The sequence below is a fragment of the Labeo rohita genome, chromosome 18, assembly GCF_022985175.1.
Source record: "Labeo rohita strain BAU-BD-2019 chromosome 18, IGBB_LRoh.1.0, whole genome shotgun sequence".
NCBI classification, from domain to species: domain Eukaryota; kingdom Metazoa; phylum Chordata; class Actinopteri; order Cypriniformes; family Cyprinidae; genus Labeo; species Labeo rohita.
Window position 1 is genome coordinate 17,030,346 of NC_066886.1, and position 22,997 is coordinate 17,053,342.

Sequence of the window (22,997 nt, forward strand, 5' to 3'; positions counted from 1 at the left end):
AGAGCTAACATGATCCGTTGTATTTTTATTACCTACCGTTATCAAAGATTAAAATATACTGTAACTAATGCATTGCTCCGCTAGTATCGGTATATCGATACTTCGGGAAATTAGTATTGGTACCGTTCAGATATTTCAGTATCGATATTTATCGAAATATCGATATTTTTGACAACACTAAAAGTGCATTCGTCCATCATAAAAAGTGCTCCACACAGCTCTGGGGGTTAATAAAGGCCTTCTGAAGTCGATGCGTTTGTGTAAGAAAAATATCCATATTTGGAACTGTCATACGTGCGTTCACGATGGAGTGGCGTTCCAGTGGATGACAGAGGACGCAGGCGTAGTGTAAGCTCTAGTGAGAATACGCTAGCCTCTCAAGAACCAAATTTTGTTTACAGAAGCAAAGGAAGCTAAATTTCCTTTGTTTAGCAAAGGAAAACCAGTCTCCTCTAGGGCTTATATCGAAATCATCTGGCATTTTTCTTTACAAATTCTCGCTTTGTACTAATTTGTGACCTGTGTTTTATTTTGCTTTCTCCTTGGCGTTTCCTTGTTCGTCACTTCTGAATTCATCACCGTGTTCACGTACGTCATCCAATGGAACGCCACTCTCTCGTAAACGTGCATTAAACAGTTAGAGATTATGGTTTATAAAGTTTTAAATATGGATATTTTTCTAACACATCGATTCACTTCAGAAGGCCTTTATTAACCCTCCCAGAGCCGTCTGGAGTACTTTTTATGATGGATGGATGCACTTTATTGGATTACTGAATCTTAACAGCCATTTACTGCCATTATAAATTTAAATTTTTCATAACTTGACGGTGAATAAATCATGGGGTAATTTTCATTTTTGGATGAAATTTCCCTTTAAGGTCCAGTCACATTAGTGACATTTAAACAAAATTTTATAGACAAAAAAGGTCCGTTATCTGTTGTCAGAATGTGTTGCAAAGTACGACGTACAACTCACACAGAAGTCACTTTCAAACAAAGTAGCTTTCCGAAATGAACTTGATACGGAATCTGCTTAGGGAAGTATTGTCCTCATGCAGAATTCCAGCTAGTGTGGATTCCTATTGAAAATACTGGATTTTATCCACGAAAATTCAACACAAATTTTCAAAGCCCCCCCCGTAGAAGGTAAGATTATTCCTTCAGGATTTCTGCTATAATTATGAAAAAGTTGCTTGTTTTTACTTATACTTATTATTTTTTTTTTTTTTTTTTTAAATTTGTAAACAAAAACTGGGAAATAATAGTTATTGGGGAGAAAAGATAAATGATTTATTGTTTTTTTTTTTAGCTTTTTAATTACATTTAATTGATATTAGATATGAAAAATGAAAGTTTAATAAGTTTAATAATAATATAAATTTCATTAATATTAATGTTAAGAATTTTATGTAGCGGTCGACCATTATGTGTTTTTCAGGGCTGATACCGATTATTACAGATCAAGTGGACTGATACCAATATTTTGAACTGATACATATGTCTGTTGTAAAAATGAAAATTGACGTCAACGTTAAGAATAAAGGCTTTGACAAAACTTTCTTTAAATGCCTTTTATTAAATGATTTTATCGGTTATTAAAAATATTATCGATACCAATAACCATAAAATGTTTAATACTGGCAACAATTAACGGTCGAACCCTAATTATAAGTAATCCAGCAGCCACTGTGAAAGTTTGCTGAGGCCCTCAAGTCCAGTCCTCTGATTTTAAACCTCGGTTATAGACTGACTTTGCCATATCAGTGCATCTCGAAAAATTCCCTTAAAATTATAGTCTGTTTTTTTTTATTTGCCTTGTTCTACTCCAAGATCTCCTAGTTGGATCTATGCGTGGTGTGTTTAATCTCCTGCCTGGCTTGTAGTACTCCACATTTGAGTTTCTATCTCTTCCAGTGATTTCTCATATCCTCAAAGTTGGCTCAGGGTCTAAGAATGAGTGGAAGAAATCTCTGAATAAACATAGTTGGAATCCCTGTCAGGCTGTCTAGATTTTAACTCATAAATTGCTGATTTTGGGATGAATTTGGCAAGCAGATGGTTGATCAGCACAGATGCAAAGATGATGATCATATATAGTACTTGCAGCCAGAGCTGTCATCTTGAGTAGGAAAGAACAGAAGACAGTCAGATAACAAACGCCTTTGTCTGCAGGACTGTATGTATTTGCTGACAAGTCCAAAATGCATCACATGACATTCACGCGCCAGTCTGTTTAAGGATCTTGCATGGGTGGAGCCTGTTTGATTAAAGACAAACAGGATGCAGTGTCTTCCTACAGTAGCTCACCTGACTGACTCTGTATAGTGTGATTAGTGAACAAAAAGCTAAATAAAAACGGGTGACTTCTCAGACTTCCAAAAAAAAGCAAAAAAAAAAGAGCTGAGCCCACCTTTCAAGCAAGGACCAGAATCTTTTGTGGTGGTATTTCTTCATTCTTTTATGATCATGATCCCAAACCCAACAGGAAATGAATCTAACAAACATTCAAATTGAGACGTTACGGTCATATTTTCAAAAGCTATGACTAGTTATGCAATCCACCAATTACATTCGGCCATCAAGCGGTTGTAGTCCCTGATCATACAATAACAAAACCCTGTGCAATAAAGAGGAAATGAACTTGTGATTCTGTGGATTAAGTAAATGATTAACTTTAACAAGATGCTGAAAGTGAGCTGTATTCTTTATGAGGGAATGTTGCCTTTACTCAGGGTTTGACGTGGAGTTAATATGTATTGTGACTGATGATCCGCCTGTCTGCCGATTGTTGTTGTTCTGGCCTTTCCATTCCCTCCTCTAGGGAAGGAGAAGCTGAAGAATGATGACCAGTGATTGTTGGAGGTGGATGTGATGGAGGATCCACTGTATCACCAATTAGCTTATAGCAGGAGTGTGGGGCTGAGAGATGGGCTGTGAAAAATGCTGGCAGCACCTGATGAAGCACATCTGACGCTTATTGTGTCTTGTCACCGCTGCCATAAATCCAGTGTTGTAGCTTTGCTTGGGGAATAGGAGTCTCAAATGTGTGTAAAGGTCTAGTTACAATGTAATATTTTATATATTTGCATAGTGGACATCAAAACTAAAGAACAATCTATAAATACTTGATTTTTTCTGAAATATCATTCATCTTCATCTCTCAAAATTTGAAGGATTAGCTGCAGGACATCACTAGTTTCTCACACTGTGCTGGTGTGATCTTGGTCCACTCTTCTTTTACTCTCTTCCATAGTTTGGTAACTGTAGTGGGTTTCTCAGCCATAGCTTTGTCACCAAGGATTTTCAGTTGGGTTTAGATCAGGACTCTTGGTCAGGCATTTAGTTATTTCAGTGTTCTTAGCTTCCAGAAACTGCTTTGCCTGTTTTGCAGTGTGACATTGTCTTGCATGAAAATTGCAGGCTGACTGGGCGATTCTTCCATGTTGCAGTCCCTTCATGTTTTTGCTTCATGTATAAGAGGCCCAACTCCTGCTGCAGAAAACATCCCCCAAACCATGACACTTCCTCTTCCACTTTTCACTGACTTCTTTATGCACTTGGGCTTCAGTCTTTCCCCAACAAAATGTTTCCCATTGGACCCAAATAATTAAAATTTGCACTCATCACTAAAGTGAGCAAAGGCGAGCCTAGCCTTTTGATTCTTTCTGCTGATGAGAGGCTTGTTCACTGCAGAGTTCGCTTTAAATCCAACATCTCTTACCCATGATGAGACAGATCTCTATCCTGTTCAGCACGTAACTGGCAAGCAATTCCAGCTGCAGTGTTGAACCGATTTCCCATTGAGAGTCTCTGCATTATCTTGTCTTCTCGTGCATTTGTCTTACGTGGATGACCAGCCTTTTTGGGGGACTTAAATGAATTAGGGTCATTGTAAACATGCAATATATTTGAAAAGTCACAGATTTGGAATGACCAACTTCTATTGGAATAGCTGAAAGTATCCCCTTGGCTTTGTCTGGACAACCTTCTGTCACCTTGCAATCTTATTGAAAATTTAGGAATGCTGCCAGTTCAATAGAGTTTGTCATATAATTAAACTAATTAGCACCAAGTGCCAGATTAACACCAGTAACTTGGAGGTGTATGTAGGGGGTATCAAATGTTTCATTTAGGTTTTTTACTAAACTTCAGAATACAATTAATTTATGAAATATGCTTAAAAAACTGCCTTTATACTCCTGTTAGGAAAACTTACAATACGACTAAGCAGTGACCTTGAAATTTAGGAAATTTTAGGTTTTTGATCTCCACTGTATGTATGTAAATATGCAGTAAAATAAGAGAAATCATTCAAAGATTTGGGGATAATAATAAAAAAAGTCTAACCAAAGCTGCATATATTTAATCAAAAATATAGTAAAACAGTAATATTGTGAAATAAAATTTCCATTTAAAACGTGTTGTCTATTTAAATGTACACTACCAGTCAAGTTTTTGAACAGTAAGTTTTTAATGTTTTTTTCTGCTCACCAAGCCTAAATATTTAAAATAACTATTTTCTATTTGAATATATTTTAAAATGTAATTTACTCTTGTGATTTCAAAGCTGAATTTTAGCATTACTCCAATCACATGATCTTCGGAAATCATTCTAATATTCTGATTTAATGCTCAAAAATCATTTATTATTATATTGAAAACAGCTGAGTAGAATTTTTTCAGGTTTCTTTGATAAATAGCATTTATCTGAAATTTAAATCATTTGCAACATGATAAATGTCTTTATCATCCCTTTTGATTAATTTAAAGCATCCTTGCTAAATAAAAGTGTTAATTTCTATAATTTCTTTCCCAAAAACAAACAAAACAAAACAATTATACTGACTCCAAGCTTTTGAATGGTATATTGTATAATGGTGCAAAGACTTTTTATTTCAGATAAGTACTGATCTTCGGATCTTTCTATTCATCAAAGAATCCTGAAAAAAATGTACTCAACTGTTTTAAATATTGATGATGATGATGATAAATAATAATAATAATAATAATAATAATAAATGTTTCTTTATCATCAAATCAGCATATATTAGAATGATATGAAGGATCATATTACACTGAAGACTGGAGTAATGATGCTGAAAATTTAGCTTTGATCACAGGAATTAATTACATTTTAAAATATATTCAAATAAAAAGTAGTTATTTTAAATAGTAAAAATATCTCACAATATTGCTGCTTTTGCTGTATTTTGAATCAAATAAATGCAGGCTTGGTGAGCAGAAGAGTATTCTTTAAAAAACATTAAAAATCTTACTGTTCACAAACTTTTGACTGGTAGTGTATTTTAAAAAATAATTTATTCCTGTCAACCCTCTAACCACACCTTGGCAATAGAATCACCATTGGCTAGTACTTTTTTTTTTTTTTGTTTACTCATCAAATCAGCTTATTTTTATAAAACACATTCAGTGACGTGATCTGAAAGTACACTTGTAACATCAATCAATTTAAGCATTTTTAAACAATGAAATAAATGAATATTACTAACTCTAAATATTTAAACTTTTTACTGTACTTTCTCTCCGTGTCTACCATCTTGGATTTATATTTTCCCCAGAGTCTGATACAGTGCATTATAGGACTGTATTCAGTGTAAACACCTTATTGCTACTACATGAACCTTTTCAGTAAAACTGCTTGCTTCGCATTATATTGACTTTTTTTTTTTTTGGTCCAGTTGGTGTTGGTTTACGCTGATCTGTTTTATCAGATAGTATGTTATGTAAAACAAGATATTTTTTTCAGTTTTTTTCTGGTGATCATTATCTGCACTATTTCTTTTCTCCATGCAAAAATGATTAGGATTGGTCCTTGGTGTTAACAGTTGGGTGAGATGCAGTAAAGTAATTAATTATTAAGCCAACTGTCTTGTTTGAAACAGCCTTTTCACTTTAGATAGATAACTAACTGATTAGTTCATTGTCATCTTATCCAAAGCTTACACATTTCATGATCAACCACAGTTCATTTTAGGAGTGGGTAAATGGAGCAAACAGGTGCAGGTGTGCTAGAAGAGCTATTTGCTTCTAGGCTTCTCAAACAAAAATCTTAAATATCATCTGAGCTATGAACCTTGCAAACATTCCTTATAAGCACTTGAAATGATAAGCTTAGCCAGACTGTAGTTACCCTAACAGTCAGCAGGGGGTGTAGATGGGAATCTGACTGTAGAAGAACACAATGTATTCTCAAAGAGTCACGTGTTTGGTTTTCAACAGGTCTTGATAATGATACAGTTATGGATATTACAGACATTTCAGTTGTATAAATGTAGAAGCGTATCCCATGAGTGTAGTACATGCTTACCACAAAAACGTGGTTTATCTTTTTTTTACTGAGCTGTTTGTTTGTGGTAGACTTGGTAACTAAATGATTAATCATTCACAGTTTAGACCCTTAGGATATGAAACAAGGATGTTTCTCTGGCCTAAAGGGGGGTGTGAGCTACGTAGCTCAGTGTGGTTCATATTAATGAATCTCTTTATGATAAAGATGAGTGAGCTTTCCTGAGCTATTACATATTAATGTGCCTCCAGGCTGTGAGAGTGGGAGAAATCCACTGTGCATTGTCTTTGTAACTTGAATCTCAGATCCTGTCTTTACTGTTACACTTGACTTACATCTACTTCACCTAGGGAGTATGAGAGATACGTTTGTTTTTTAGTTATTCTGAGTTTGGGTCTGTGTGGACTTAGTGTTTTTTTAAAACACTTGTTTGACAAGTTCTGTGACCTTCATGAAGAGAATTTTTAGACTGAAATATTGAGAGATAATGAGTATGAGGAACATGTTCATTATTCAACACCCTGCCTTTGGACAATTAGACATTTTAGACAAATCACGTTTATTTCCAGAAATTCTTTCAGAAAGCAAATAACTGTCATATTGCAGCTTTTGTTAGGTCACTGAGGCTGTGACAGCTAGTTCCCATATAGATATAACAGAAATACTGAGGATGAAATTACTGAGGTAAAATTAGTAAAGACTTTTACATTTTTACTAAAGATTTTATTTTCAAATAAAATCTGTTCTTTTGATCTTTATTCATCAAAAAATCCTTGAGGGCAACCCCAGGTGTTAAGACTTACTGTATATGGCTTAATGTAATGTAAATGATGTCTCTTAATGAAATATGTAGTAGAAAACCCATGAAAGATTTACGTTATTTAAAAAATCCACATTTTATACATATTTTGGACAATAGAAAGTGCCATTATTTCGATGACGTACAATGTTGCACTCGGTGAGATTTTAACCACAACACAACTCTTAAAATAAAATTCTGATACGATGACCACAGCTATTGAAAGAGCTTACAGGTGGCTATGGATATAAGTGTAGACTTAAAACACATGCCGTACCATCGATTTTTCCTCACAAGGAGTCTAAACGCCCCCGGATATCGAGTGAAATTCGTGCTGAGAAGCTCCTTCAGTGGCTGTGGCATCATGACAAGCATCTGCATGTTTACATCCTGCCAGGATGGCATCTAGCGTTTCTTGTCTCTGGCTTTTGTAAGCTCTTTCAGTAGCTGTGGTCTACTAAAAGCCTCAGAGGCATCAGGGCTAAAGTGGAGAGTACAAATATGCGGGTCTTCAGGAAGTTTTATTCGTCCACAGGCATCTACCCATTCTTTTCGACTCTTCTTATCGCTAGGATAGCAGTGAAGACTTACATTGCTTCTTTAGATATCTTTCTTCCAAAAAATTAAAACCAAAATCTGCACAACATGGCATTGTATCAGTATTTTATGTTCTAAGTTGTGTAATCTGAGTTTAATAATAATGGCACACCCCACAGTGCAAAATATGTATAAATTGATGTGGATTTTTAAATAACGTAAATTTCTACATGCCTTTTCTACTACATACACTACCAGTCAAAAGTTTTTGAACCGTAAGATTTTTATTTTTTTTTTTTAAGAATTTTCTTCTGCTCAACAAGCTTGCATTTATTTGATCCAAAATACAGCAAAAGCAGTAACATTGTGAAATATTTTTACTAATTAAAATAACTGCTTTCTATTTGAATATATTTCAAAATGTAATTTATTCATGTGATTAAAGCTACATTTTCAGAATCATTACTCCAGTCTTCAGTGTCACATGATCTTTCTGACATTTGCTGTTCAAGAATCATTATAAATGTTTAAAACATTTGAGTAATTTTCTTTCTTTTTTGGAAAATAAATTATAGACATTTAAAACACTTTTATTTAGCAAGGGTGCTTTGAATTGATCAAAAGTAATGATAAAGACATTTATAATGTTACAAAAGATTTCTATTTCAGATAAATGCTGTTCTTCTGAACGTTCTATTCATCAAAGAAACCTGAAAAAATTCTACTCAGCTGTTTTTAACATAATAATAATAAATGTTTTTGATCAGCAAATCAGAATATTAGAATGATTTCTGAAGGATCATGTGACTGGAGTAATCATGCTTTGATGCAGCTTTGACCACAGAAATAAATTACATTTATTAAAATAAAAATAGAAAGCAGTTATTTTAAATAATAATACAAATATTTACAAAATTTTTTTGTAAAAACAGTTTTTGCTGTACTTTAGATCAAATAAAAGCAGGCTTGGTTAGCAGAGCAGACCTCTTTAAAAACATAAAAAAATCATACTGTTCAAAAACTTTTGACTAGTAGTTTATTTCAGTACGAGACATCATTTAAGTTAAATTAAGCCATACAAGTCTTAATACCCAGAGTTCTCTTTAAAAACATATTGCTGTTTTCACAAAAATATTAAACAGCATAGCTATTTTCAGCATTGATAATAAGAAGAATCACTTCTGAAGGATCATGCTGCTCAAAATTTAGCTTTGCCATCACAGGAATAAATTACATATTAAAATATATTTAAAAAGAAACTGTTATTTTAAAATGCAAAAATATTTCAGTTTTTAAGTATTTTTGATAAAAAAGCAGCATAAGAGCATGAGAGACTGTTTCTTTCAACTCACAAACTACCAAAAGTCTGCCTGATATCTTTTGATAAAAGATCTGATATAAATATTTAAAAAATATGTGATATTAAATTCATTAGGCATCAGAACTTTAGACAGCAGTGGGAAAAAAATGTGGTTATCTCAGGAAAAAAAAATAGTCTTGAAGCATACCTAATTAAATATTGATAATGTAATATTGATAATGCATTCATTTATGATTAGAATGTAATTATTTATATTCATAACATATTTGAGGAGTAGATATTAGGTTAAATTTATTAGATATAACAACGTTACACTGCAGATACATTAAAAAAATAATAGTAATCGCAGAGAAGTCTTTTTTTTTCCCAGGAGGAGAAAGAACTCTACTGATCTAAATATGTATCAAGAGCTTGTTTGTGATTGAAGATACAGTCAGAATTGCCCCCAGACTGTCTGATTGCATTGTAATTTCTGTGCTGCTATCATAGCTGTGCAAGACAGGTCAATTAAAATGACCCACAAAAAGAAAGCGAGAGGGTCTGATTAGAAGATTTTTATTTTTTCATCTTTTCAACCTTGTCCCATATCTGATGCTGGTAGAGGGCACTCCACCTCCATCTAGCGGGTCACCTTCTCTAGTTTAACTGCACCACAGGCTGCTGCTCTCCTTTACCTGAATCTCATCTGACCACAGATGGTGATTTCTAAATTGAAACCCTTCACAAAATGCTCTTTTGGCAGTGCATCGTGAGAAAAAACCCCTCAAACAATTCTCTTGAATTCCTCAGAGCAAATGTGATGTACCACTTGTTTGGTATGAGTTATGATGTTTGTCTTTGTCTCACAGCATGCATGCATTCATTTGGAACAGTGTTCTCTGTCATCTTTGCTTGTGATGGATATGAGTGGCTGTGGGCTGTGCGGTGGGTTCTGCAGGACAGAGCACTAGCCGGAGGTGGCGGGACAAAGGAGAAATTGAGAGGCAGATGAGGCTACTAGCTAAAGGCATGCTTTGTGAAAACAGGAGGCGTTGGCTTCCTGAACCCCTAGTGCCCTCACTGCAAACATTAGCATTGGCATCTTGGTGCAGGATCAGATCGCGTGTCCTGCCCTGGCAGACTCACTAAGGAGATAGCGTGGACAGAGACGGGGTCGGGGATGGGGAACTGCTGTGGTTGTAAAGGGGACTCGGGTCATGAGACGGTGCCGGTCAGACACAAGTTTGCATGGACGAAGACGGACAGGGTCATCTTCGGAATAGACAGGTACATGTTTCCGACACCTTTCTGCTCTGTTTGGGAGATGAGGTGCAGCATGGCACTCATGTTTATCATTTAAAGGTATAGTGTTGCGTTCACAACCAACACTGTTCTTGCAGTGTCTATTACTGTATGGTGTACTAGTGAAATGAACCGGTTGCTTGACTGCACCCTGCTGATTTTGTTTACAGTTACTTTATAGGGAGGCAATAGGATTGGACAGCATCCAAAAATGTTATTAAGAGAGATAACTGGTCACAGGTGCACACAGATAAGTGAATATCGATAGATGTCATGTTTAGTTTGAATATAGCAACTGAATAGAATGTTATTTATGCAAAAATCAGCATGCAAAATCAGATTTCAAAATGGTTCTACAGTTCCAAAATTTCAGTCAAAACTAATATGTATAAATTCTAAAATAATTAACAAGTTGGTAAAAAAAACGTAATAGTCAAGTGCAATCTATGTGCGAAACCGTGGGAACTCTACATCGAGAAAGTTACTTGAAGAAACACCTGGACTGGTGTCATGCTAACACTAAGCTAACTGAGAGAGCTGCAAGGTTGGAGAAATGAAAGAATGCGGTGAACAAAAGCGCAGGCCAGACAAAGCAACAGAAATTAAAGGAGAAGTCCACTTCCAGAACAAAAATTTACAGATAATGTACTCACCCCCTTGTCATCCAAGATGTACATGTCTTTCTTTCTTCATTCGTAAAGAATTTTTTTTTTTTTTTTGAGGAAAACATTTCAGCATTTTTCTCCGTTTAGTGGACTTCTTTGGTGCTCAGAGTTTGAACTTCCAAAAAGACTTCGGTGCAGGTTTGCAAATCATTTAATTCAGTTCCAGACTTCAGAGTGTGGATCGCAAATCAATTGTTTCAGATCAGGATTTCGGAGTGGTTTCACAAATCTTTTTTTGCGTTTTTTTTCATTAAACAGTATATAAACAAAACAATGAAAAAAGAAAAAAGTAAGTATGCAAATACAAATCCCTTAAAATTAAAAAAAAGAAAATCACCGTGGTTTTGATTTGAAAGAGAAGACACTGTATGATAAGTGAGATGAATGTAGTCCTTAAAAATCAAAAAAGTAGTGCTTGAAAAGTCCTTGAAAGTCCTGGAATTTCATTTTACAGTATCTGTACGAACCCTGTTTAAGTGTACTGGTCTACTTTTGATTTATTCATTCAAAATTAGGCAAATTCCCTGACATTCTGTGTTTATACAGTAAATTCCATTTTTATGACTGGATTCCCGAATTCCGTGTGCATTTTATGCATCGAGGAAAATTCCTTTTGCTAACTATTTTTTTACATTTTGGTGACGGTAGCTCAAAAGTAGTGTAATGCAGCTGAACGATAAGAACATTGACAACCAATCAGAATCCACCTGACTTGAAGCATTTCAAGCATAACTGCAGGGTGCACTCATAATAAACAGAATCTTATCATCTGCTGGTGTGGACGTTAATACTGTAGTGAGCGCTATCTTAGCTTTCTTTATAGTTACTATTCTTGGTGTAAAAAGACCATTAGTCAGTACTGTGTGTATATTGTAGAAAGACATGGTATTGTTACTTTTATATTTTGGTATCAACTTGGTAGCAAAGTACCAGTTTTTTTTACATCTCTAGCCGTGGGAATTATATTATTCCAATCAACTGCCACATTCAAATGAAACTGCAGAAGCTGCAGGAATGAAGACAAATTAATTTGCAATTCATCTTTTATAATTAATCTGTACAGAATTTCTAGAACATCAAGCAATATAAAAACCAAAGAGCTTGCTAATTTTGTTGTCCTGTTTGCAAATCTCAAATAGCCTTATCTGACATTTGTTTTAAGATAAAAAGCTATGCAGCAAGAATGCTGTGAAAACTCCAGCCTTCTTGTTTACTGATCATCTTCAAGTCCTTGTTTCATCCGAGATACTAATTTAAGTATTAATAAGGCCTGAATGAGGCCTGCTGGTGATATAATGAAGTTGTCATGTTTAGTTACAGCTTTTCTGAATTGTGTTCACATTTGCTTTGAGAAAGCAGGGTTGTGCAAAGCATAGAAATGTTACCAAGGGGATGTGTTATCTGTGCATGTACAGGGAGGTTTTGTATGAAGACCGAACTATTGGAAGAATATCCAACCCAAAATGGTGTCTGTTCTTTCTGCATTTTTGAATTATTCATAATGATTTCTGTTTGAAGTCTCTTTGAAAGCGCCAGGCTGTTTCATTGTTTCTGAATCATTAAATCCTACCTTGGTGGGTACCACTGTTGTACTGATCCAGATAATAGGGCGAAGTATTAAAACTACAGCAAAATGCTACATTTAAAACCTCACATTATCGTCAGCAGCAGTAGAAGTAAGCAGGTGTTGTCAGAGGTTTGAGAGTTGCAATGTCCAAATCAGGGTTGCTTGACAACCAAATGATTTTTCGGCAAAATTAACATTCAGGTGTGTCTAATAAACGTTAATGTTACGTATTTGTAGACTCTCGTAGGTTTTGTTTACAGGCCTCTGTCAAGGTTTATTCATGGCAGTTGTAAGAGATACTGGGAACTAGCGTGCAAAATAAATGGAATTCAGTCAGTTTCTACCACAGACAAAGCTCTTTGAAACCATGAAAAGATAAATTAAAGGCTTTTCAATGTTTACGTAATTGAAACTCTGAAAACATCACTTAGCTTGTTCGCATAGATCAAACCCATAAATTAAAGTCACTTCCCAGGGCTCAATGCTTGAATTTTTTTCTAGTCACCCAGTTGGGCATGTGGTTCAGATTTTTAACCCTGCTAAAATTTCCACTGACCCTACAAACAATCAATCAATAAAATACGTTTTGTTTTCATTGCTTTTGACCCATCTAACCTTATACCTCCTGAGTTTCTTTCTTCTGTTGAACACAAATTTCAAATGTTCAAATTTAAACAAATTTGAACTATCTCTTTAAAAAAAAAGCGAACAGTCAGTAATAAAATAATTATAAATTAATTTAAAGAAATATCACTGATAAACACAACAGAATAAAGATATGAATGAAATAGTTTTTACGTAGGTGTAACAGTGGCATTCGGTACAAAAATTCAATAATCATAGCAATACTACATAGTCTTCATTGTGGAAGACCATTTCTGCCATATAAAATAATTTATTGTTTCTCCAATAAAAATTGAAGCAAGGTAATTGCAACTTTTAATCTCACAATTCTGACTTTTTTCTCAAAATTGAGATATAAACTCACATTTGAAAGCTAGAAAGTCATAATTGCGTGATATAAACTTGCAATTGCAAGAAAAAAGTCAGAATTGTAAAATAATGTCAGAATTGCGAGATATAAACTTGCAATTGCAAGAAAAAAGTCAGTATATAATGAAGGTTAATAGAGTTTTAATGAAAGAAGATCATTGACTGACTGGTTCATGGCCCATTTTCATGGCTGTTATTTAAAACTTTTTACACAAACACACTGACTGATATTGGATTTTGAATGCACTGCAGAAGCAAATATTTCTTCCAGCAAGGTAGTATTGGGTCATACTGTTACATTCACAAATAAGCAACACTGTGAGTGCAAAACTTGAGCATCATACTGGCTATAACATGATCATTAAGGTTTTTTTTTTCAAAGGGAGTGTTTTCACAATTGTGACGTTTTATCTCACAATTCTTTTTTCTTATAATTGCGTGATGTGCACTCATAATTCTGACTTTTTTCCCTCAAAATTGTGGGATAAACTTGCAATTGCAAGAAAAAAGCTAGAATTGTAAAATAATGCAAGATATTAACTCACAATTCTGACTTTTGTTTCTCAGAATAAATCTTGCAATTCTGACTTTTTTCTCCCAATTGCAGATTTATTTTCCACAATTCTGACTTTTTCTCACAACTCAGTTTTTTCTCGCAATTTTCAAAATTGTGAGATATAAACTAACAGCTGTGAGTTTAAAAAGTCAAATTCTGAGGAAAAAAGAGACCGTTTTCTTAAAGTTGTGAGTTTATATTTTACAATTCTGACTTCATCATTTGCAGTTACCTGCAATAAAGTCAGAATTGCAAGATATAAACTCAAAATTCTTAGAAAAAATGTCAGAATTGTGAGTTTATATTTTGCAATTTTTACTTTATTTCTCACAATTATGAGTATACAGTATATTGTGACTTTTCTTGCAATTCTGACTTCTTTTCTCAAAATCTACTGTTTGGTTAACAGCGTTCAAATTATGAAGATTTGAAATGGGAATTTGAAATTTGTGCTTAAAAGAAGAAAGAAACTCACACAGGTTTGGAAGAACTTGAGTGATAACAGAATTTTCATTTTTGGTGAACTATCTTTAAAGACAAGTAGACAGTCAGTAATAAAAAACATACAAATGAATTCTAAGCAATATCACTGATAAACACAACAGAATTAAGATACAAATCAAATAGTTTTCAGGTAGGTCTAACAGTGGCATTCGGTACAAAAATTCAGTAATCATGTAGAGTGACACTACATTCACTGTGTAAATTAAATGAAGTTCCAAACGTAGGTTCGGGAGGAGCCTAATCATTCAGTCCTGTCAATCATCATTACAAGCCTATATTAGCAGCTCTCATTGCACCATCCGAAGTTCTTCTGGCATCCCTCCTCCTCCCCTTATCCTCCTCTATTTCTGTTATTCTCCCTCTAGGTAATATCACAATGGGGGGTTAAACTCGGTGCTCAAGCCGAGCCTCGGGTTTGAGCCTCCATTAAGGACAACAAGCCAAGTTTGTTTACCATTGCCCATCAGGACTGGATGAGCAGGCGAACTCTTGAAATGTACTGTTGTTTAATCCTTGTTAAAGCTACGAAAGTTATTCAGTCAAGAGCAGTGAGTGAATTTATTTTTGTCTTTTATTGTTTGAGTAGCATAAATGGCATAGTGCAACAGGTACTGTATATTAGGCCTTGAATTAAAGGCCTCCTTGAATAGGCCAGGATGCGGACATCGATATAGGATGGACTTTGCTAATGTAGTTTTTGACATCTAGACGTGTAATTGTCGTTATGTCGTGGTGACACTGTATGTGGAATGGAATGATGCTGTGAAGAAGAATTTCGCTTAAAGGGACAATAAAGTCTAAAGTCTGAAGTCTAAGTCTAGGCTGTGGTCACTTTAAGACCAAATGCACAAATCCAATATACGTCAACTACAATTCCATCAACTGCTTCCAATTCAATTCCGTCGAGCTCTGCTTTCAATAAATTGGTTTGAAAGGTTGTTTACTCTGTTTTTCTTAGGAATCAAGTAGGAATCAGACGTCTGTTTTCTTTCCAAAGTGTGACCTGCAGAAATGTAGCCTGTTTACATCACACACTGAAAGAAAATCTTCCCCACAGACACCTTTCAAAGTGAGAGATTATCCCAATTTTAGCTTTTCAGTGAGGCCTGTGGCCTGTGAAATGAGGATTTGGCTGGTCTGTGAAAACTTTGATTTAGTGCATCCATATTTAGTTTAAAATTGAACCTTTGATGTTTTGACTGGACCTCCATTACATTGAAATGTCACGTCTTTTATTGATCTAGGTCAGTGAATGTTTGTTGAAGGAGGTAATGGAGGTTAATAGAGCTTTAATGAAAGAAGATCATTGACTGACTGGTTCATGGCCCATTTTCATGGCTGTTATTTAAAACTTTTTACACAAACACACTGACTGATATTGGATTTTGAGTGCACTGCAGAAGCAAATATTTCTTCCAGCAAGCTAGTGTTGGGTCATACTGTTACATTCACAAATAAGCAACACTGTGAGTGCAAAACTTGAGCATCATACTGGCTATAACATGATCATTAAGTTTTTTTTTTTTTTTTTCAGAGGGAGTGTTTGCACAATTGTGATGTTGTATCTCACAATTCTGACTTTTTTCCTAGAATTGCGTGATGTACACTCATAATTCTGACTTTTTTTCCTGAAAATTGTGGGATATAAACTCGCAATTGCGAGTTAGAAAGTCATAATTGCGTGATATGAATTTGCAATTGCAAGAAAAATGCTAGAATTGTGAAATAATGTCAGAATTGCAAGATACAAACTTGCAATTGCAGGAAAAAAGTCAGAATTGCAAGATATAAACCCACAATTCTGTTGTCAAATTATTTTCTAACAATTGCAAGTTTACTTCTCGCAGCTCTGGCTTTTTTCTTGCACTTGTTTATATCCCACAATTATGACTTTTTCTTACAATTCTGTTTTTTTATTTCTCACAATTCTAAATTTTAAACTTTTTAAAATTGTGAGATATAAACTCAGGTTGTGAGTTATAGAGTCAAATTCTGAGGAAAAAAGAGACTTTTCTTACAGTTGTGAGTTTATATCATAATTCTGACTGACATCATTCACAATTGCATGTTATCAAGTCAGAATTGCAAGATATAAACTCAGAATTCTTAGAAAAAAGTCAGAATTGTGAATTTATTTCTTGCAATTTTGACTTTATTTCTCAGAATTGTGAGTTTACAGTATAGCTTACATATTTGACTTTTTCTCAGAATAAATGTCACAATTCTGACATATTTCTCTCCATTCTGACTTCTTTTCTCAAAACTGTGAGATATAAACTCACAGTTGTGAGATAGAGTCAAATATGAAGAAAAAGAAGACTATTTTCTTACAATTGTGAGTTTATCTCACAATTCTGACTTTTTTCTGAATAATTCTTGCAATTTTGATTTTCTCGCAATTGTGAGTTTATATCCCACAATTCTAACTTCTTTTATTAAAATCGTAAGCTATAAACTTACAGTTGTAAGTTATAGAGTCAAATTCTGAGGAACAATTGTGAGTTTATATCTCACAATTCTGACTTCATCATTTACAAATGTATGTTATAAAGTCTGAACTGCAAGATATAAACTCAAAATTCTTAGAAAAAAATCACAATTGCAAGTTTATATTGTGCAATTCTGACTTTTTTCTCACAATTCTAAATTCTTTTCTCAAAACTGTGAGATATAAACTCACAGTTGTGAGTTAGAGTCAAATTCTGAGGAAAAAAGAGACTATTTTCTTACAGTTGTGAGTTTATATGTCACAATTCTTACTTTATCATCTGCAATTGCGTGTAATAAAGTCGGAATTGTGAGTTTATATCTTGCAGTTTTGACTTTATTTCTCATAATGTGTTTACAGTATATCTCATAATTCTGACTTGTTTGTCAGAATAAATCTTGCATTTCCGACTTTTGTGTCTCACAAATATCTTGTGAGATGTAAACTCACATTGGTGATTAAAAAAAGTTGCAATTACCTGTTTTTATTTTTTATTCAGTGGTGAAAATGGGCTTCTGCAATTTTTTTTTCAAATAGTGGCTACACTGTAAAAAACAATTTGTTGAGTCAACTTAAAATAATTTGTAACCTGGCTGCCTTAAAATTTTAAGTTCTGTCAACTCAAAAAATTCAACTTGAAATGTTAAATTATACTAAGTGAGAACTTAGATATTTGAGTTGAATCAACTTAAAATTTTAAGGCAGCTGGGTTACTTACCCATCTGTTAAGTTTAGCAAACACAAATATCTAAGTTGTAACTTAGTACAACTTAACATTTCAAGTTGACTAAACTTATTTTAGTTGACTGAACTTAAAATTTTAAGGCAGCAGGGTAACAAATTATTTTAAGCTGACTTAAATTATGTTTTGTATTTTTTTACAGTGTGCTTGGCCTTCATTTGATTCTGAAACAGGAGTCTTACCCTTTCTCATGATATTCTTAGAATTGTGATTGTGGAATAAGAAGAAATAGGCCTTATAAGAAGCAGATTTAAATTTGGAGATCAAACTTAGTTTAATCACTGAATATTATTTTGAAATCCACTGTCTGTTACTTACTACTTCATTCGCATTTCATCTCAGTCGTAAGCTGATTCCAAAGTGCTGTTGGTATTGATATTCCTTTGCAATAATATCTCTCTGTCTTGTACCGTTCATGAGCATTACTTGTTTTGCAATAGTGTGGTTAAGACCTGCAGGCTATGCTGTAGTAGGTTGTATTAATAGTAAGTTCTGTGAGTCTGCTGAGATCTGGAATAAAATATCTGGTTCATAGATGCTTATGAGACTGCAGTAGTGAAGATTCATACAGCAAAGAATAGATTAGAACAGCTGTACACCACAATTTTTTTGCCATCACAGAAATAAATTCATCTTTAAAAAATGTTATATCATTTAAAAACTTGGTCTTATTTTAGGAATGTTTAGATATTTTAGATAAAGTAATTTTTCTCTCCTAGAAGTGGTTTTGTATGTTAGTCTTGTAAATTAGTAAAATTAGAAGCATATTGCTTTCCTTAAATAATCTCTTGCAAGCCTGAACTCGTTCAGCGTACAAGAATAGTCTTCACAAGGTCATAACTCTGAGAGCTTGGGTTTCTGTGTTGACACACAGAGAAAGAGGATGGTGGTAAGATTTATAGGGCAAATCCTTACACATCGGGGAAGATGTCCCCTTGACTTTGATGACTGTATGTGCCGCAGACTGCTGTGTGCTGCCGATAAGCTGTATGCACGTCACTAATCACACACTTCCCTTCAGCAGATAACATTGACTAGACCACACATTCAGATCTCCACACATTCGTCTGTGATTAACATGTGCACAGCTTTAAGGAGAATCCGTGACATACAGTGCTGCAGGTTCATTTACGATTATATTAGGATATTATGATGCGTCATGATATATTGAATCATAAGGCATTGTATGTTTACTGTATCACAGTGTAGGTGGTTGCTCATATTCAGCTCTGGTCAGTAGTGATCGAGGATGCGTATTTGTGCCAGTCACTGGCTAGCCCGCTTAACCTCTGTGGCTTATTTAATGTAGCTCATTACTCTAACTCTTACTCACTGATTTAAATAAAGCTCTGTCAGCCCTTCAATGCCCCAAGCTGTGATTTCCATGTAATTGCACATGGAGAAGAAGGTGATATCTTCTCTTTTATAGAAGGATACTATAGAAGGATAGAAACTAAATGTTTGTTTTGCTTCATTTCTAGTTTTAAAGGGTTAGTTAACCCCAAAATTCTGTCCATCAAATTCGTACCTTCATAACATTACGGTTGAACCACTGATGTCACATGGACTATTTTAAAAATGTTCTTACTACCATTTTGGGCTTTAAACATGTCAGTTGCGTTGCTGTCTCTATGCAGGGTCAGAAAGCTCTCGGATTTCATCTAAAATATCTTAATTTGTATTCTGAAGATGAACAAAGGTCTTACGGGTTTGGAACGACATGAGAGTGAGTAATTTATGACAGAATTAAAATTTTTGTGTAAACTATCTCTTTAATGTTTCAGCAATAATCTTTGTTACCATAAAGGGTTATCTTAAAGGAGAACTCCACTTACAGAACAATTTACAAATAATTTACTCACCCCCTTGTCATCCAAGATGTTCATGTCTTTCTGTCTTCAGTCGTAAAGAAATTATGGTTTTTGAGGAAAGCATTTCAGGATGTTTTCTCTATATAACGGACTTCATTGTGCCCCCGATTTTGAACTTCCAAAATGTAGTTAAATGCAGCTTCAAAGGGCTCTAAACAATCCCAGCCGAGGAAGAAGGGTCTTATCTAGCAAAACGATCAGTCATTTTTTGCGAAGAATAAAAATGTGTATACTTTTTAAGCACAAAAACTCGTGTAGCACAGGCTCTGGGATGCTACGAATTAGTGATGGGTCATTCTTAAATGATTCGTTCATTTTGAACGAATCTTTAATGTGACTTGGGAAGAACGAGTCGTCTCAGGGAGTGATTCGTTCAGTCGCACATGCGCAACATCCTATTAGGTTCTGTACTGGAATTAGTTTCAAGTCTTCGGGTTTTTCAAGTCGTTCGTTCATCTTATGGGGCTGTCACTCAAACCCAAAGACTCGACAGATGAACTAATCAATTTTTTTTCTGGCTCACACTGCATTGGTTGAGTTTATGGGGCTGTCATGTGATAAACGAACGACTCAAACCTGAAAACTTGTCAGATAAGAGATGAGGTGAGCTAATCATAGACTAAAGGTAAACAATGAATTAACCTTTTCTGTTTCTTATAGCATTATAGTTTTGTCTTGTTTGTAGCGTGATCAACATTTGTGTAAGCAGTAGATGTGTTAGGGAAGTAACACGTAACATTTTAATTATATTTTGCTAAAATGAATGAAATGACTCGAAAAGAGATTTGTTCATTTTGCTGAACGAGACTCAAAGGTCAGAGTCAGTAAAATGATCCAAACTTCCCATCACTACTACGAATCATAGTTCATCGTCTGTGTACTCCGGCTAAAAAGGTAGAGTTTGGCGAAAAACTTACTAGCACTTTCTTAGTCTATGCGCGTTCGCTTTGTAAACACTGGGTCTGTGGTTCCGCCTACGTTCGGCATGACCTTTTGACATGATTCAATAGTATGTGAATGCACATCCCAAAACCTGTTCTACACGAGCTTTTGTGGTTAAAAAGTATACAAATTTTTATTTTCTGAAAAAAATGACTGATCATTTCGCTAGATAAGACCCTTCTTCCTTGGCTGGGATCATTTAGAGCCCTTTGAAGCTGCATTTAAACTACATTTTGGAAGTTCAAAATTGGGGCACCAATAAAGTCCAATATATGAAGAAAAATCCTGAAATGTTTTCCTCAAAAACCATAATTTCTCTATGACTGAAGACAGAAAGACATGAACATCTTGGATGATAAGGGGCTGAATAAATTATTTGTAAATTGTTGTTCTGGAAGTGGAGTTCTCCTTTAAAATGAAAATCTGCCATCATTTACTCTGATCACCTATGTGTTGTTTCAAATTTCAAACTTTTTTCTTTAAGACTGTTTGGTGGTCTAGTAAAGTGCTCTTTTCATAATAACCATAAATCTCAAATACATTTCTGTTCAGACGTGCCACATTAAGATCCTTTGCCTTAAATTTAACCTTTTTCTTTTGCGTCCCATCATTAATCATGTTCGACCTAGTGTAATGCATCTTGACTTGGCATATCTGAATTATTTTCTATTTTTCATCATTATGAAAGAGCATTTTAGACATTGTTCAAAATAGCTGCACTTGTATTCTAGGAAAACAACATAAGGTTGAGTGACAGGGTTTTCATTTTTTGGTAAATTATTAAAGGGATAGTTTACCTAAAAATGAAAATTACCCTATGATTTACTCACCCTCAAGCCATCCTAGATGTATATGATTTTATTCTTTCAGACGAATATGATTGGAGTTATATATTTTTTTAAAAAATGGCTCTTTCAAGCTTTATAATGGCAGTCAATGGGGGTTGAAATTTTGAAGTCCAATAAAGTGCATCCGTCCATCATAAAAAGAAATGGTAAATGTACAATATGAAACATACATAGATGATGACATAGATTACAGAATAGAAAGGGTGAATTTTCATTCCATGATTACTTTAAGACTAAAACGCTAGACTAAGCAGGAATGAGTATGAGGAGTTGTTATTTTAATGCTTTCTTTGTGCTGACTCCAACTTAAAAACAAAGCATATCTGGGAGAAGACAGACTATGACTTATCCTCTCCTATTTTAATCACTGCTTTGTGAAGCCAAAGTTTTAGCTTTCACATAATTCACTTAAATTCACATTTAACGCCAGTGAAGGCCTAAATGAGATCATTTTCTACTGCCAGCATGGAGCTCATAAAGATTAAAACTGTGATTACAATGCCCCTCACACTTCATTAACCAATAATTTTCTTTTGCTAAATTTAAAACCATTTAAGTCTCCATGTAAAGGAAATCATAAAAGATTTTTTAAATGTATTTCAACATGCTTCTGAGTAAAATAAGAAATGTAATAGACTTGGCTCTATCTATCAGTTGATGGTTGGATGGTGGCAGATCTGAATGCGAGTTCACAATCAGTTGTGAAAAAAGTTGGGGTTTAAGCTGATTAAGGGTGTGTTCACACTTGTAGTTCGGTTTGTTTAGTTCATTTGGTCCGGACCAAAAAGGAAGATGATACATTTGGTCCTGGTCCGCTTAGTGTTCACACTGGCATTTTTGACAGCGAACCTAAAGATACCAAACCTAAAGGCATAGTGATACGTTCACAGCCTAATTGGTCGGGTTGTATGACGTATATTTCGTAACGGACCTCACTGAACAAAAGCAAAAGCTGCGTTTGACTTAAAGCGACTTAAGTTGAATACACCTAATGCTGTCTGCTGGACAAAGCATGCTCATTGTTGGGTGTATATAATTTTATTTTCACCACCTGCAAACTCATAAAGAGCTCATAAACGGCACTTTACATCCTCGTTGCACATTTTGTTTTTGATACACTGCTTGTTCCTTTCGTGAAATCATGTTGCATAGCATCGCATCTTGTCATTATTTTCTGTTTTTGGTTCAGTTAGAAGTATTTGGTCCATGTTGCATTCATATTTCATTTGAACCACACCAGAGTTTGTTTGAATGCGGACAGAGACCACTAGATGCGTCTCGGTCTGCTTCCAAACAAACTCTGGTGTGGTTGTTTGGTGTGCGCCAGGGTTTGGATGGCAGCTTTTACACTTACTCAAATATATCACAGTAACAGAGCAATCGCACCAGAGTTTGTTTTAATTGAACCACATGACAAGTGTGAACATACCCTAAATGATTGAGAGCTAAATGATTTAAAAAATAAAAAAATTCTACCCAATCTCATGACGAAAACATAACTGTGGGAACACGAAACACATACCAACATGTACATATCACTGCAGTTTCCAACAAAAATGAACACAAGAGGTGG

At 34.6% G+C, this 22,997-nt stretch overlaps 1 protein-coding gene across 7 annotated transcripts in view; it reads left to right on the top strand.

Annotated features, from left to right (window-relative positions):
* plekha7a (pleckstrin homology domain containing, family A member 7a) overlaps positions 1-22,997 on the top strand; it is a 119,721-nt gene that overhangs the window by 1,699 nt on the left and 95,025 nt on the right. The window contains exon 1 of one of the 7 annotated variants that reach the window (XM_051135024.1): positions 10,031-10,233. The exons of the other annotated variants lie outside the window; for them this stretch is intronic. Within the exon in view, the coding sequence (XP_050990981.1) occupies positions 10,127-10,233 (107 nt within the window). The 5' untranslated portion in view covers positions 10,031-10,126. Of the gene's footprint in view, positions 1-10,030; positions 10,234-22,997 lie in introns of those variants that run through there. 7 annotated transcript variants of the gene reach the window in all.